Source organism: Neolamprologus brichardi, chromosome 3 (genome assembly GCF_056152115.1).
Source record: "Neolamprologus brichardi isolate AB-2024 chromosome 3, ASM5615211v1, whole genome shotgun sequence".
Taxonomy (NCBI): domain Eukaryota; kingdom Metazoa; phylum Chordata; class Actinopteri; order Cichliformes; family Cichlidae; genus Neolamprologus; species Neolamprologus brichardi.
The window spans coordinates 14,227,501-14,245,829 of record NC_142106.1 but is presented as its reverse complement, the minus strand read 5'-3'; the positions used below and the strand labels follow the sequence as shown (position 1 = coordinate 14,245,829).

At 38.2% G+C, this 18,329-nt stretch overlaps 2 protein-coding genes across 2 annotated transcripts; one reads left to right on the top strand and one right to left on the bottom strand.

Annotated features, from left to right (window-relative positions):
* Positions 1-1,692: 1,692 nt before the first annotated feature.
* Positions 1,693-5,707, bottom strand: LOC148103586 (coxsackievirus and adenovirus receptor-like). The gene is made up of 3 exons (XM_087838818.1): positions 5,638-5,707; positions 2,602-2,937; positions 1,693-1,964 (listed from the first exon to the last, which is right to left on the bottom strand). Exons 1-3 carry the CDS (start codon positions 5,705-5,707, stop codon positions 1,693-1,695), a joined length of 678 nt encoding a protein of 225 aa, XP_087694944.1.
* A 4,106-nt stretch (positions 5,708-9,813) lies between these two features.
* Positions 9,814-12,310, top strand: LOC148103585 (Fc receptor-like protein 5). Its single transcript, XM_087838147.1, has 6 exons — positions 9,814-9,844; positions 10,002-10,268; positions 10,348-10,593; positions 10,680-10,811; positions 11,665-11,742; positions 12,273-12,310. The coding sequence occupies exons 1-6, from the start codon at positions 9,814-9,816 to the stop codon at positions 12,308-12,310; spliced, it is 792 nt and encodes a 263-aa protein (XP_087694273.1).
* Positions 12,311-18,329: the final 6,019 nt, after the last annotated feature.

The window sequence follows — 18,329 nt, the reverse complement described above, 5'->3', positions numbered from 1 at the left end:
GGTGGTTGGTTTACATTGTTATATGCATAGATTTATCCAGAAGTCCCAAATACAACACCACGTTATTATTATTATTATTTTTTAATTACAAGACAATAAAAATACTTTCACATTAATTAAAATGTTTTTAAATTAGTAGCTGTGAACTTGACCTTTCAGTGTAAGATGGCTGCAACAAGCACAAAGCGGCGTGCAGGTGAGAGAGATCTGCTGGTAGGCGATTAACTTGTTCCATTTTGTTTTACAGCACAGTGTTCAGTTCACTTTGTTTCAACTGTTTATCCATCCAAGCACGGCAATTCTTTGGAAGGAGAAATGAAAACATTATTCTTTTCTTTTTATGCATGGTTTTGGAGTAATGGTTATTAGTAATTGGGTTAATAGTTTAGTTTTACTTTTTTTTAACTTTTTTTTTTTGCTATTTGTGCATGAATTAGGTAACATTATAATAAAACACAGACTAAGTTTTCTTGGCTATGCAGAGATAATTGTATATTTATGTATGAAGAAAGGCCAATTTAACTGTGGGCGTGCCTTAAACCTATAAATGCATGAATGTGCTTAAATTTTTTAAATTTCCAAATTCAGACAAAATTGAGGTTGCAGTATTTGTCCCTAAAAATCCCAGAAATATGGTGTCCAACCAGATATTTACAGAGCTGAATGGGGTATACCATCCATCTTTTTCTCCCAGCAGTGGCCCCGAGATGTCCTGGGAGGCTCACAGGCCAGATGAAATGATGACATCCCTTCAATTTGTAACATTTTAACGGTTTTAATTTCTGAAACAAAGGCTTAGCATATTGTAAAAATGCCAAAACAATGCACTGTTAATCTGGTGGAAACACTTGTAAGCACCAAGTATTAGCAGTAGATGGCAGCAGTCTTTAAATATGATTTCTGTCCCTTTAAACAAATGAAATATGCTTTGTAACACTGCCACATCCTTATTGAACAGCAAACTGCACAGACAAGTTCAGCATGAACATTTACATTATTTGATTACTTCTGTTTTCCAATTATAAAGTATTTCAATCCAAACATTCACTTCTCTAATTCAGCTGTTTAACATTTCTTTACATTCGAAGCAGTTGTTTCAAGGTCAGAAAAAATCAAATACAACAACTTTCAAATTCAGAGTACACACATTAAATTCCACAAAGACCACATTAAAGACCACTGACTTGCTGATAAATGAAACTGTTATAACACTCTTCAGTGTCTGAGGTGATTCCCTTGGAGATCTTTGATCTCTGCCAGAAATCAAAGGGTCTTAAACTCAAGTATAATTGACACAACTTTGTGTACACTCAGACTCAGGCTGTAATATACTGTGTTTATCTCGTCACTTGGTTTGGCACATGTAATTATACTGCAACGTGAGGGTCAGTTTGTGTGGTTTAAACAAGTTTGATCTTATAAAGAGTTGCTGAACCAGAAGATAAAACAAACACATTCTCTGTTTGTGATACTGTAATGTACAGGATACGTAATCACAATACTCAGAATCTGTTAATGACTTCATCAGTATACACAAGTATCTGTCATCTTCACTGTGATGTTTCCACATTTGTTTTGTTCTTCAAGAAAGAAAAAAATAATTCTGGCCGAATTTTATAATAATGCCATTCAGATAATCTTGCAGTGCTGAATGACAAAACTGAGAAGTGAAAACAGCAGGAGACTCACATTTCAAACATTCTGCAGTTCAACTGGAAGCTGGTATGAACCATCATTCTGTTGTTTACATTTTCTGTAGATCAAAAAACCACCACCAACAACAACAAGAAGCACAGCACAAACAGACAGACCAGATGTCAGTCCAACAGACCCATCCTTCTTCCCTCCATCCTTCTTCCCTCCAGCCTTCTTCCCTCCAGCCTTCTTCCCTCCATCCTTCTTCCCTCCATCCTTCTTCCCTCCATCCTTCTTCCCTCCATCCTCTGTGTCTCCTCCTGTCTGACCTGCATGCGAGAAACAGGTGTGAGGTGTCAGCTGTCAGGTCAACCCAGCATCCTTCCACGGCGTGTAACAGACACACTGATCCACCATGTCCATCTCATGGATTTGCCTCTCCAAAGTGTGAAATGTACATGGATGCAGAACCAGCAGAGGGAGATATATTATTTCAAGCCAAAATGAAAACAGAAACAGACATTATTAAAACATTTACCTGCATGTATAAATTAGTTGCCTACCTTCATCATTTGTGGCAAAGAAGGAGCCTGGAATGTACTTCATATCTTCCTCTGTCACTAGTGACTTATTGGCTTTAAATATATTATCTCCCCCTTCCAGTACTACAGCTAGTGCATCCGTGTCAGTTTTATGCAAAGTGTGAAATGGATCCAGTGGAGCGACATATCTATTAAATGCTTTGCTGTGATATTGGGTTTGTCAGGTAGGTGATGAGTGAAGAACAGAACAGAATCCATTTCCTCTTCAAACTGCTGTCAGACATTATCTACTGCACTCTGATCACATCACTCAGACCAGCTGCTTTCTACAAAGTCTCATCAACAACATCTTTACAAACAAACATCAACAACCAGGAAGCAGCTTCACCTCTGATCACACACACACTCAACTCTACTCACTCACCTGGAGGATCAACAACACTCAGGGTGATGATGTTGAGCTCCCATGAGTGTATTTCTCCCATTAAGACTCGACACTCGTATGTTCCATTATCAGCATTTGTCACATTCTTCAGGATCAAAGACACGTCTCCATCCTTCATCTGTCCGTCCTGCAGATCCACCCAGTTCTTAAAAGATGGATGCTGGTCGTCTGGAGCAAACTGCCCATCCCGGTAAACAACAACATGCTGTGTCCCCAGATCAGCTATGGTCCACTCAAGAATTATGAAGTTGTTGCTTGAAGCTCGACATGGCAGAGTGACGTTCTGTCCAGACTCGGCTGTGATGATTTTTGGGTCTGAAAGAGAAGCTAAACGAACAGCGAGGTTAAAGGAATCAAATACACAATGCAGCTTTGCATTAGTAATGGTGTAACATAGCAGCCTATGCTGTTTTCTTTCTGCTAAGTATTATTCTTACTTATAATGGTAAAGAATTCAATAATGGTAAAGAATTTGTCTGAACATTTTTTTCCTGCCCTGTTTTTTTTTCTACTCTTTACCATTCTGGCTATTGTTCGATCCATTCGAATGCTAGTATTCCACTTTCTTCCATGTCTCTCTGGTTTGGCTTTCCATTTTAAAGCATTGGCGATCATTTTAGCTGAGCAGCCTTCATTTTCTGCACTTCTTTACATGTTTTCCCCTCTCCAATTAACGTTTTGATTAAAGCATGCTGTTCTTCTGAACAATGTCTGGCACAACCCATCTTTCTCAGGTTTTCAGAGAGAATTGCATGTACAACATGTGCTTCATCCTAAAATACCACCTTAAATACCCCCACATGGCCACCTGTTTCTTCACATAATGAATGACCTCACTGATTAGACTCTACACTCCTATATTTTGAACATGCCCCTTTCACTTAATTCTTCAATTACACACACTATTCATATCATGAATGTTGGGTCTGTTGGTTTCTCTGAATCTACTACACCAGCAGTCCCCAGCCATTTTTGCACCAAGGACCGTTTTATGTCTTACAATATTTTCATGGATCGACCTTTAAGGTGTCGTAGATAAATACAACAAAATAAAAACAGTAGCAGTACCAAAAAAAAGAGGATGTATTCATAACACACAGGAAAAGACCCAGGGAAACTGAGTTAACGATAAAAATGATGAAAACCAATAAAACCCCTTAAAACCATAAATTTCACACCCGAGCCTCAACTCTCATGGTACCAAACGACTCCAGTCCATGGCCTGGTGGTTGGGGACCTCTGTACTACACCTACTGGTGAATTATTTGCCATGTAATAATGTGATTTTTACCAAAAACACTGATTCATCAGGTTAGTCATGTTGGACTGCTATTATTTTGAACACAACTCTAACTTTAAAACTCTGCACAAAGCAAAGAAAACAGAAACAAACAAACCCCCCCAAAAAAAGGCCTAAAAACATACAAATGACATTTGTAAATAACTATGAGCACATACTCAGTTTATCTCTTTGTCAGTAAATTGTGTAGTTACTTTTTGAGTCTTTCAAACTAGGGGGCTGTGTATAAAAAAACCCTAAAATTCCTGTTAATTGAAGATGAAGGTCTACCCTTTAGCATCTTGATTGTTTGATTTAAATCCAGTGTACTGGTGTACACTGTCAAATAAAGTAAATAAATGCAAATATTAATTCTCTAATTGCTGCTTTTACACAAAATTTGACAAATTTTGGTGACTTTGCATCAATGTGTGTTAAACAATTATTATAAGGGTTTTTTTTATAAAGACTGTATATGAACAATGCACATAACCATGCTTGCAGCATTAATCGGTTTGTCCTTTCTTCAAAGGATCAAACCTTTTGCTGAGCATGTTGCTGTCTGGAAACTAAGTGTGACTGAGAATATGAGGCACATTGAATCTTAATTGGTTATTTGTGATTGACAAGTTGTGTTAGCTACTTTTACGTTTGTCTTTTTTCACTCTAATTAGAGCACAGAAAAATAAGCAAATAATTTAAAAGTAATTTGAAAGACCATAGGTTTCTTTTGCATTTCTTTAGACTTGAAAATATTCAAAACTATAAACACATCACAAATAGCTGAACATGAACTAGTATGTTTGTGATGCATCAACACAACTAGCCAAGCTAGCTTGCCTTAGCCGACAGCTTCGAATTCAACAGTTTTGTATATGGGCAACCACAAACTACCAGCTTCAGTTTGTCATACGATTTTGTCAGAATGGATATGAAGATTTCTGATATGCAATGTCTATATATCGACCCAACACAGTACAGAAAAGAAAGCATCCCTGCCATTATATCTCAAGTCTCTGCATGCTGCTTTTTCTGTAGTTACAGTACAGCGCTTAAGAAAGACCTTTGTAGCTGTATACATACGACTGTATATGTATATGACTCCTAAAACTACATGTTCAGTGTAAGTATTTGCCTCCTCCCTGATTTCTTACTTTTGGCATGTTTGTCAAACCTATCCAACCCTTCTCTGCCTTTTTATAGTTATATAAGTTCCCTCCTTGTTAAATCCCAATTTAATCCTTAATGCATGCTCAATCATCCAGGAAATCCCAAAAGTTGATTTTGTTTAACTAGAAGTAACATTTTCAGTGATAGAAACTTGATCAGAATGAACTTTTGGAACTGTGATTAACCACCAGGCCTGATCGCTGCCAGACCTGTTGAATCAAGAAATCCATTAAAGATCCTGTCTGACAAAGTGAAGTTGGCTAAGGGTTTGGGACTCTGTTGAACCACGGGCCATTTTCCACAAATATATATATATAAATAAAAAAAATCAGGAAGGGGGCAAATACTTTTTCATTGCACTGTAACACTGACACACAAGTTGACTTGTTGTTTCTGTGCATTCTGGATCACAGTGTTAAGTCCACCCAGCCTCGTGTCGCTTTCACATACACGAACATGTCGAGCCAATTCATAATTAACTCCTAAGGGAAATATAGTTAAAATATAAGCCATCTTCTGTAAACATCACGGAAACATCATTTGGTTTTTATCAGCTAAAATCTCACCTGCAGAGACGAACACAAAGAGGGTAACACTGAACAAAATGGACCATGATGATGCTCTCACGGCAGCCATTTTCGATTTTGAGTTCTGATACTGTTGTAACATCTTGAACTTTTATGCAAGTCGCATCAGAGTGACGTTTGGTAGGCTGGACTGTTGGATGAACTGGAATAAGTGCGTTGTAGGAAAAGAGTCACAATGGTAACAGTGAGGGATATTGTGACGAGCTTTGCACGTTCTGGTGGCTTTTATTTTATTTTTTTTACCTTTATGTAACTCGAGCTGGTTTTCAGCTGCTCTGCACACACTGACACACCGCCCTCCTCTGGTCCCGGCACCATCCTTAAAGGGGAGGCTGATGGAGATCATGTACATGTCAGCCTCCCCTGACACCACACCCTGAAACCACTGCTCTACTATATATATCCCTTGTTGCAGTATGTACATGTGTGTATATATGTGTCTGTCAATGACTTAGGCAGAAATAAAAAGCGGGACTTTCTTTGTCTTTCGTTGCAAACAACATCACTCTACAACTCTGATTATCCTACCAGCTAACAACATCCCAGCAGCCAGCTCAACAGCTATTTTATTTCATCCATCAGCCTCCAGTTTTTAAGAACTATGTTACGCTTCGAATGACTTCTGCATGTTTTATATCTCAGTTTGTTCTATTTAAAGATATAAAACAGTGGAAAACACTTACTGCTGTTCCCTTAAAAACCTAAATCTTAAAAGCTAGAAATCCCATTTATTCCATTTATTCCATTTTCCAAGTGTTGTTTCTGTTTTCCAGTCAAAAAAGGATGTTGTGGAAGCAGTCAGCATGAGTCCCACATACAGACTGCTGTTGAGGTTTACTATGTAGGTCTGACAACATCCTTCTAACATCCTGGTGAAAGATTTTGAATGTTTGAATACTGACATTTGCTGGAAGCTTTGTGTTGCGCCCATACTTTGTTAGTCAAAGTACAGGCGTTATCAGTATGATCCTGTACCTGTCCCTCACTTGTTTTTCTTTTGATGCTGTTTTGACTTTGTACAACTCAGATACTGTAGGCCATTCTGAACTACCTTCATATGGCTGTGGGTTTTGATCAGACGTTTTCTAACTGGAATTATTGGAATTACTTTAAAACAAACAAACCACTGAGCAGGAATGCAGTGCCAGAAACCTGCAGGTAGAAAGGATTTAATGAAAAAAACCTGCTTGACTTTCTCTCAAACCAACACTGTGACAAGAGATATTTTAATCGTCGTTTGATACAAACTTGAATGTGTGCAGAACTTTTATGCCACAAACACAAACCAAGACATTTAAAATGAATGACTCAATGTAGGCAGCTATTAGAGTGTGGCATGATCCTCTACAACAATGCACATGTCTTTAAAAAGAGAAAATGGAAAAAGATAAATAAATGAATAAATGATTTGAGATGAAAAGAACTTGTCATTATACCTGTGGAGAAAAGGTTCTACAGTTTTGCTTGATTTTCAAGACAAGATAAGTGTTTAAACTCTGAGGCCTCCTACATCCTACTGCCTGTGACCCAGAAATAAATGTCAGTGCTCCATAATGCAGCGGGGTCTACAATGGAGGATGTACAGGTATATCTTGTACAACAGTTTTTACCTCCACTGTGTAAAAAGAAGTGTGTGGGACACAGCTGGAACTATGGAGGGAGGAAGACTACATGTATAAAATCTTACACCTAGCATTATAAAATCATAGACTAATACAGGGCTACACCAACAATTTATGGTGCAGTTTCTTTTAGACATTATATATGACGTCACTTTAAAATTAGACTCCTTGCCGAGAACACTTCATTTAGTTAAACCCTTGTTGCCTTGCCTCCTATCTCTTCATAAATCTTCCTCACCTGACATGCTCACCCGTCTGGTGTGAGGGACTAAGACACGGGAAATGAAAACAGGATGTACAGACCGAGTCCTCCTCCTGCATTGTTCCAGTGTGAACCAGAAAGTCATTTAAACAATTCTTTCTCTTTAACTAGATGGAAATTGTTTTTAGCTGCGAGTTTTGTGTATGTGTGTGTACTTGTACACATCGCTGTGTTTGAACCAATAGAAAAGCTCCTCCTCAGAGGAAGAGGGCGGGCTTTACTTGGTGTCAGTGACAGAAATGAAAAAAAGCTCAAATGAGTGAGAAGGACGATGAAGGAAACATCTGTGCTGTGTCTGCTCTGTAAGTAGAATCTCTGTGTTTGTTTCATCAGCTGTTTTTTAAAGTAATTATTTAATTAATAATTTTCATATTTATTATTTTCTCATCAAAACTGTATTGAAACATGTTGCTGACAACAAATTGTGGTGAAAAAAACCCCCACCCAAAACAAGTTAAGTCTGTTTACTGATCTGAAACATGTAAGTGTGACAAAAACCTAAGAAATTAGGAAGAGACCCACGAGTTCAGAAATCTGAAGTTGTCCCAAATGAAGACTAAACAGATTACAAAATAGATTCCTCATATTTTAAAAACAGATAGTTAGACACAAGTGTTTGGACTTCAGTCCCAATAGCCTAAGAAACATTTTGGGCTTTTTAAGTTAAGCTTTCCTGCACATCAAGGCAAAGTCAGATCGTCCATATTTTCAACCAAAGTTCAGTGTAGCTTCTGTCTGTTGAGAAAACAGCAGTATGTGAAACATGAGTGGGTCAATGATTGGACAGGTCTTTTCTTCAGTAACTGTATCCAAGACATTTTCTCTCTGCGGATCCCTGTCTGAGCAACGTGGCCCCTTGTTTCTTATCATTAATAGAGAGCTTGGCAAAGACATAATGAAACACAATCAGAGATGGTGCTTAATCGCACATAGCAAAACTGGCCCACTCAATGTGCTTACACATGGCCCACATACCACAAAGAATGACGGCCCTTTGGTGGCCCAGATCTGGGCCAGCGCCAGGCCAGTTGCAGACACACTTATTTTGATCAGTAGCTGACTTGCTGTACCCCCTGACCCATATGGAAAAGAAATAGTAAAAACTTATATGATTTAACTCATGAAAGTGGCCACTTTCATGAGTAAATCATATAAGGCTTACATGATTTACTCATGAAAGTGGCCACTTTCTCATTACTTTCATATATTGTTTTAGTAAGTATCCAAAACATACAAGTTTCATTATATAATTTTTCAAGGGATCTTATATCTGTTTTCACTCTTGTATGCTTTTCATACAAGTTTCACACAAGACAGATAAGATCTTTATAAGATTTATATATATCTTTTCCATATGGGGAGCTACAGCCACGCAGCGGTAAACATGAGTAAACCGTCACTAGGATTTGGATAATGTGTACATTTGAAAACGTTGGCTACCATAGCAGTATAGTATTGCAACATGGCATTTGGGTTTTCTAACTAAAATAGGAAAACAGGAACATAAATAGTGTCATCATTGCCAGAGCTGGCAACAATCTGGTTGATATACACCGAGCCATGACACCAGTCAGTCAGACGTGCCAGCTTGATGCCGGATCCAGGCCAGACCAGTTTTCTATGAGCCTGGGCCACATAAACCAAATCATAATTGGTCCAGATGTGGCATACCATCACATAACAGTGCCATTTACGTCAGGTCTGGCCCACATCTGGATGACAGACCACTGACCACGCCAGAAGTCAGCCAGCAGTGCTGCCTTGACACCAGATCCGGGCCAGACCTGTCTGCTATGTGGGATAAAGACTCCCACTGTCTCAAAGTCATCTTTACAACCTTATGAATTAGTCACAACGCATTGGCTCCCCACTCAACATGCAGACAGGCAAACACAGGCATGAAATCAGATGGACACAACAAAATTTTCACTGTTATTGAAGAAAAGAGTGTTCACAGCTTTAACATAGACCTTAATTTTCCATTTTTCATATTTTCATTAAGTCTGCAATCATTTCATTTCAAATTATCCATGAAAAATATGGCAAAAAAGTAAAATCTGCAGCAATATAAAAAGTACATTTTCTTTTTATCCTATACTGTTTGCTAAAAAGTGATGGCATGTTATTGCATCATCTAAGGCTTCTAAACTGGAAATGTGACAGATGATAAAATAAAGCATCCACTCCTACAGTGAGCACCTTCTTTGGTTCTGTTATGCATCGATTTTCAAAAAAAAATGTTCACCTCAAAGTGTCATTTCTTTAGTTCTGATGTCACTGCTGAGCTACAGAACAAATCAAGGTCAGTAACCTTCCTCTGTCACAGTTTAAACCTGATAAATGCTCACTGATATGACCTGATTGGGTTCATGTTTGCATATTGGATTTAAAAAAAAAAAGATAGTTCCAATGCAGCAACTATCATTTTAACAATGGTAATGTCATTTTAACCCCCACAGCTCGTCTGACTGTGAGTCCCAGCAGCTCTCAGTTCTTTAAAGATGACTTTGTGTCTCTGAGCTGTGAGGAGGACGACAGCTCTGCTGGATGGACTCTGAGGAGAAACACAAGCAAAGAAACCAAGACCCAGTGTAGAACAGATGGGTGGGGAAAACCAGCTGGTTCTTCCTGTAACATCAGCTATATCTTAATGCAGGATAGTGGAGTTTACTGGTGTGAGTCCAGAGAGGCTCCCATCAGTAACATGGTTAACCTGACAGTCACTGGTAAGCTGAGTGTGTGGAGTTAGTGTTGATGAAGCTGTGTGTAAATGGATGAAATGCTGTAGTTTGTCTCTGTGTTGAGGTGGATCAGTGATCCTGCAGAGTCCTGTCCTCCCTGTGATGGAGGGAGATGACGTCACTCTGCTCTGTAAAACAAAGACCACTTCCTCCAACCTCACAGCTGCTTTCTATAAAGATGGCTCCCTCATCAGGAAGCAGCCTACAGGTCACATGACCATCCAGCATGTTTCCAGGTCTGATGAAGGCCTCTACAAGTGTGACATCAGCGGTCATGGAGAGTCTCCATCCAGCTGGATCACTGTCACAGGTGACACACTCACCTGTCTGTGTTTCTGCAGCTTTCAACATTCACAATGTGACGACAACTTAATGACTGTGTTTGCATTATTTTAGACAAACACACCACCACACCTCCAGATATATCCACCCCTTCATCACTCTCCCTTCCTGTTCTCTCTGTGTTGTCATCTGTTGGATCAGTCATTGCGTTTGCTCTCCTGGTAGTGAGATATATTCATAGGAAAGGTAAAGTTGATATTGGGACATCTGAGCTTTTTTAGAGTTTGTACTCAATATAAATATATGTGTGTGTACGTACCTACTGATTGTATTGACTGTGAATTAACCTGTTAATGAAGCAACAATGTTACAAAACCGTGTGCCTGCTTAGTGAGGTCTGTTAGGAAAGATGGGATTTTAAATCTTCTGTTGGTTTGTAAGCTGGAAATTGGCAACATGGTTTACAAGACTACACTGTCTAACCTCCAATGAGTTAGACTTGGTTTTAAGTTGATAGATATTACTGTGTTTTCATAATAGTTTATACAATATAATAGATGATTAACCTCTTAAGCCCTAATGTCCCCTGATACGGGGGCAAAAAGCAGGAGATCAAGTAGGCTTGGGGCTTAAGAGGCTAAAGAGATTATGCATTATAAATAGCTAGATAAACACAAAATGGTGAATGATTAGGAACAAACATTCTTTATTTCAGAATTAGGGCTCAAGTTTAACCCTGAAATCAAAATTGTTATTATTATTTTTAAGTGTGTGTGTGTGTGTGTTGTTCTTTGTGTGCTGAACTGTTTGTCTGTGGTCTGTGGTTAACAGACGTTAACGGTCTGTAGTCGTCCAGCTGTCATCATAAAAATAGCAATATATATGTGTTAAACATAAGTGCTTTATATTTAGATGATACCAACATTTTAGAAGCATCTAGATATAAATTCTAAATTTATTATTAAACTAAATAATTTAAATGAAACGATCTAATTCCTGTTCACATAATGATTTCTGCAGTAGCCACTAGTCTACAAAGAGCACTATTATCAGCTGCACAACCTACAGTGATGCCCTCTGTATGTGTTTTATTGTGCAGGCATTGATAAAGATGCAGTCTACTCAACAGCAAGAACAAAAGACATCAACAACAAGGACAACAAATCAAAGATGAGAGGTACAGCTCCTCTTTACAGCCAAAAACTGAGTCCAATCTTTGATCTAACATATTTAAACCTTTGAAATAGGATGGTATAATTCACCATCTTTACCATCCTATTAGCTTGTTAATATTTAGTAATTGGCCCTGTGGGCATTGGTGGGAACATTGCAGGTTTTGTGTGTCAACAGCAATACACTGTCTGTGAGGCTTCAAGCAAAGAATCTTGATTAATAATCTACATTTGACTACAGTTATATTTTCAACATTGATATAGGAACAGAGCGGGCGGTTTAATGGTGACCAGCGTTGTTTTAGAAGGAACAGAATATATTTTTGTTCAACTTGCAGCTCATTTTCTTAGGGACACATGTAACCTTAAAGGCTGCATTGATTCACCCTCCTAGTATGTGCTAAATGAAAGGTGTGTTGTGATTTTTGATTCATATCTGTGCTAGTTAATATTTTATAACCTGTGTTAATGCGACATAATTGCCAAAATCAGCTCACACAGTTCTTTAATACAATAACTTTTTAATTGTCTGCAGTTAAAACCACAACTGCAGCTTCCTTCCTCCTGGTGTGAGAACATGCTTTCTTTGTGCTCTGTGGTGAAGAGTGTCAGTCTGCATTAAAAAAAAGTTGCCAGTTTTGCGGCCGTCCACCTGCCTTTTCACAGAAATCTCCCCCACTTCTACGTGGTCATTGCGTGTTTCACAGCAGAGGTGTTAGGATTAGGAAAAAAAAAAAGCTCATCAGATGCTGTGGTTTGTGAAAAACATCACTAAATCTTTTCATGCTGCTGCATAAAAGAAATCAGTAACAAAGGTTTTGTTTTAGTTTAGTAATGTAAGTCATTCTGTTGTAGTAACTGAAATCTTTTTATTCTGCAGACACAGAATCAGTCGCTGTATACTCAGCAATGAGAACTGAAGGCATCAGTCATGGGCTAAAAACCATCAGAACAAGAAGGCCCAGGTACAGCTGCTCTGTATGTCTTAATGCATGTTCAATTACCCAGGTAAGAAAGTCCCAGAAGGTTGATTCTCTTCATCTGGACATTGTATTTTCAGAGGGGAAAAATGAACATTCTGCACAATAAAAGCAGAACCCAACAGAAGCCAACTTATTTATTCAGATAATGCTCATTTTCTTTTTTTTTAACTGGACTTCTTTTTATTTGATTTCCTGTCATTTATATCCTGTTCGTGGTACATATTCATATCAAATATGACCAGCATTTGTAAAAATTACATTAGTGTATGCACAAGCAATCCCTGTGAACCAGTTATTGTTCTAGTCTTAAATTTATATGAGATCAAAGAGAGGGGACTTAAAACGTTCACCTCAGGGACAGAAGCTCCACCCAAATCCTCTCTTGGTGAATTTACTTAATCAGAAGAAGGGGGGGGGGGGGGGGGGGGTTAAAACAAGTGAGGGTCTACACCAAGAGCCAGAATAAACTGTGAATCATGCATCATACTCTGGAGTCCAGCAATACAAATTAATGTTTTGAAAGAAGCAAACAAGCTCCTTTAAATTTGGTTAAATAACATCTTTTTGTGGTGTCTGATTTAACGAAGAGAAATCCTGTACAATGGAAATAGATTTTGATGACGACCAGTTTTCTATCAAAGAGCCAAATAAAAAAGATAGTTGTGAACTTGCTGGACATGATATCTGTAACATGCAGCCATCTACTGGCTGAACATTGGTTGGTTCTTTTTCTCTATCTAAGTAGCATACATCTTTAACCATTCAAAAAAATAAGTCACTAACAATTCAAAAATACATTCCAACTTTTGCACTTCCAATTATTGTTTTTAAAGTCATTAATAATATATGCTGTGAAGCCAATACATGCGGAAAAAATAACAGTTGAAAGAAATCAATAAAAGCCCCAAAGTATCATGACATCCAAGCCCATGAGCGCATAAGAAATTCTGACAACAACTGATGGTTGAGTCTTTGGGAACTCTGTGTTTTCATTATTTCCAATGTTCAGCCAGAAAAAAAAATGGAGATGAAGAGTATTCAGAACATGAGGCTTTTTGCCTTCACTGGACAACACAGGGAGTAGACCTGAGGGAGGAGAGAGAGTGCTGGGGAATAGTTTACAGCAGGCCTCTGCAGTGAGGAGTCTATCCTGCAGTACATGGCTTACTTCCTCAATCAGATCAACTTTAATTGACATAGTCTTATAATCAGACACTGACAGTTATTTTGAAGGCAAGGAGGAGACTGATCTCCAAAATAAGCCCACCAGCAGTTAACAAATTTCACATCAAATCTAATTTAAAACTTTACATATAAGATGTTTGTTAGATGAGGCTGAGATATACAGGCAAGCCCATAATTATTCATACCCTTGGCAAATTACTTTTATTCAACTAGCAAGTTTTGCTTTGACTGGAAAGTGTCCAGAATTATTCATACCCTTCACAATAATCAATAGAAAAGACTTTATTGGCTATTACAGCAATCAAACGGTTCCTATAATTTCAGACCAGCTTATTGCATGTCTCCACAGGCATTTTTGTCCATTCATCTTTAGCAATGAGCTCCAAATCTTTCAAGTTGGAGGGTCTTCTTGCCATCACCCTGATCTTTAGCTCCCTCCACAGATTCTCAATTGGATTCAAGTCAGGACTCTGGCTGGGCCACTGCAAAACGCCAATGTTTTTGTCTCCTAACCATTTCTTCACCACTTTTGCTCTGTACTTTGGGTCATTGTTGTGCTGAAATGTCCACTGGTGGCCAAGGCCACATTTCTCTGCAGACTGCCTGATGTTGTCATTGAGAATCTTCATGTATTGCTCTTTTTTCATGGGGCCATTTACTGTGATAAGGTCTCCTGGTCCATTGGCTTAAAGACACCCCCAAAGCATTATGTTCCCACCACCATGTTTGACAGTGGGGATGGTGTTCTTTGGGTTGAAGGCTTCTCCTTTCTCATGCCAAATGAAGGAAACATTGTGACCAAACAATTATCTTTTGGGAGACACCTGTGTCATTTCCAGTCAAAAAATAACTTGCTGGTTGAATAAAACTAACTTTAAGTCAAAAATTGTCAAAGGTATGAATAATTATGGGCTTGGTTTTGTATGTTTGATATATATGAATCTGGTAATTCTGTAAATTCTAAATTCAGACAAATCCCAAGTATTAAGTGTTGCATGTGGTCTGTATTGCTTGGAATTGCCTGAAATATCTTTACATGCGCCTTTATTGTTGTATTGATATAATAAAATTATAATCTGGCAGGTCCACCAGACCTGTGAGCATTGGCAGATTATTTGAACACAGCACAAGGGTGACAAAATGTTATTGCTCACTCTCAAGTGTTGCAGACATGCTGCAGCTATGGTGATGGTCCCCGTTTCAAAATCTCACTTTTTAGCTTGTCAGACAAATATTCTGTCGAGGTGGAGTTTGACTTCTTAATGTCATTTAATGCAGGTGATGAGCTAATTGTTTCAAGCTTGTAATCATGTTTCCTGTTTTTTGAACTGTGCGTGTTTGTGTTCAGACGTTAAACCAGAGCCAGACGTTGTCGAAGCTTCACTGAAGTAGTCCACCAGTCCAACCACTGACGTCCAGCTGCTGGTCTGTAATCCCCCTGCAACACAGATCAGAAGACAGCTGGTTTTTTAGGTTAAAAACTTTTGTTATTATGTTGTTATTATGTTTTATGTCCTCAGAAACTTCTGTTATTTAGATTTTAGTCATGCTTGTTGGAGCCCTCTCTTGTTTCTGTGGCAGAAATATGGTTTCTCTGCAGGATTAATAAACTTTTTATCTCATTTGTTTTTCTCGTGTGGTTTTGTGTGTTTAAAAAAGGTTTTAGATGGAAAATTTGACTTGTTCAGGTTTGGTTGTGGTTATTATTTAGAATAAACCCCTACTCCAAAATAACAACAGCACAGAAAAGATTTGGTACAGCCTCTGTTGTGCTTGACGTTTTCCATGAAAGTTTCCACTTTTATCGATTAATTAATTGAAACAGAAATTTCTTACAGCAGCTTTTTAAATATGAATTTTTTGCTCACTTTTTGCTCAAGTTGTGATGAAAAACTGAGAATTTGGAAAGTTTGACTATTGGTCATGTACAAAATGGACAATTAGAACATGTTAACTTGGGCTTTAAGAAGTAATGATGATTTTTCATGATATTAGACATTTCATAATTTGTCTTTTACAAAGAGATTTACATCATTTATTTGTTGCTGGGAAACATTGATAGCACCTCACTCATTAGTTCAGGATGAAAGCAGAGAGCTGAAGTGTAATAATAAACCTTTGGATTGTCTTTTCTCCACTCAGGAACTGTTAGCTGTACTCCTAGACATTTGTGTGTGCCGTGGAAACTGAATTGTGTTACAAATGATTGTGTACCAACACCAGCCGAGCAGCCAGACCCTGAACTTCAACAAGGTCACAAAATCAGCGATGATTTCAGCTCATGTTAAAAACATGACTTTTTATTTACATTTTTATGTACAATATTAAGTGCAGAGACCACATGTGGTTTTCTGTCACATCCAGACATGTAATGACATCTGGTGCACAGACATTATTAAGTCGTTGCTCCTTTTCCGAGTGTGTGTAGCCACAGCGGTTGATCACATGATCAAATGTTAATGGGATTTTTTTTTTATCAGTCGTCTGTCTCTTAGTCTCATCTTCCTCACATCTTATTGTAGCTTTAAATAAAATACTCTTTTCTCATCAATCCATCCATCCATCCATTCACTTCCACTTATCCTTTTCGCTGGAGCCTATCCCAGCTGTCACAGGGACAGACAACCATTTGCACTCACATTCACATCTATGGGCAATTTGGATTATCCAATTAACCTATCCCCACAAGCTGCATGTCTTTGGACGGTGGGAGGAAGCCGGAGTACCCGGAGGGAACCCACGCAAACACGGGGAGAACATGCAAACTCCACACAGAAAGACCCCGGCCTGATGGTGGAATTGAACTCAGGACCTTCTTGCTGTGCGGCAACAGTGCTAACCACCGTGCTGCCCTCTCTTTTCTCATTTCTATGAAAATGTTTCAAAATAACTGGACAGAAAGTTGAGTGTCTGTCTGCTGAAACACTGCAAGGCTGTCAGAGAAGGGAAAAGGAGAAGGAATCAGAGAGTGTTGTTTATGGTCAGTAGTTGAGGTGAAGTAAGGTTATAATAATAATACTTCTCACAATAATAGACCAATTTTAATAAGGTACAGGGAAATGATTGCTAGAGGGTGCTGTTACTCTCCAGGGCACTCGAGGGTTTTGCATTACTATTTTTAAAGCCTGGTAGAATTGCAACCACATTTTCTTTTCTTTTTTTTTTGCATATGAGGAATTGTACTTACATGTAATGCATTCAGCTTGCCCTAGGTCACGGTTTCCTTCCACATGTGGCTTTGCAAAAACTGCATAAAAAGCACTTGCAGCAACAAAAACACAACATATTCCAGAAACACGCTTTGCTGATCTCATCGGCTGTTGAACTCAAGTTACACTGCTGGAAATAGTTTATTTTGATGCATATACTGTCTTTTTGCAAATCTGCATTATATTTATTTTCGTTTTTCCTGGAGTATATACAAATTGGTGTATCTCAAAAATAAAATTATGAAGACACTCAAAATAAACTTCCTGTGGTTGGAAACTACTTTGTGCAACCTTTTTGCATTTACAGTTTTGAGGGATTAACGTTTGAAATTTCTCTAACTATGTAAAAAACACAAAAACTATTTTCATGTTTTTTGTAGTTTATTGCACTTTTTATGAATTGATGAAGTTACTATAGACTTAATGCATACATATTATTAAAATTTGGGATGTGATGGTTGTATTGATATATAGCCACTTGAAATACTCCCACAAATGGCACTACAGCATCTAAAAATATAAAGATAAGCTCTGGCACACTTGGTTCTATGCTAGGTCTTAAACTGTTAAAAACAAACAAAAAATATTTTTGCCAGAAAAACAGCCAGATGGAGAATAAAGTGCTCCACTCTCCCCTATTCATGAATGAACGTTCTGATTTAGTCCTTCAAATTAAAAGCATCCAGTTCTTCAAGTTTAATTCCAGGACTGAGGTCTGTATCTGCAGCTCAGATGGAGATTTTGTTTTAAAATTATTCATATAATATATTTTACATTTGTATTAAAGCCCAACCCTTTCATTATTAGGGGTGTGGCCTCTTTGATTGACATCATGGTAACACAGGCATCTGTTGCTGCTAACTATGTGCTAGGCAGCTAATCGTTGTTCCTGCTGGACCTCTGATTGTGATTGTGCTGCTGTATCCTTTTTAATGCAATTATCTGACCAGTAATATGGCTGCTGTGTGGCTAACTGAACTAAAAGGCCATTCAAGAAGTGCTCCAATTTTGGTGAGTGAAATCCTAGGATTTTATTTGAATGTTACTGAACACTAATTAGCAGGTAGCTGTCTGCACCATCCACCCAGGCAGATTATTGATGATTGGACACTTAGAATTTCTTTTGTCTCTATCCAACGTTGTAGAAATTCATCTCATGTTAACAATAATGTAGTGCACAGCGTGACGTCAAAAAAAGGCACACACCTTTGACGT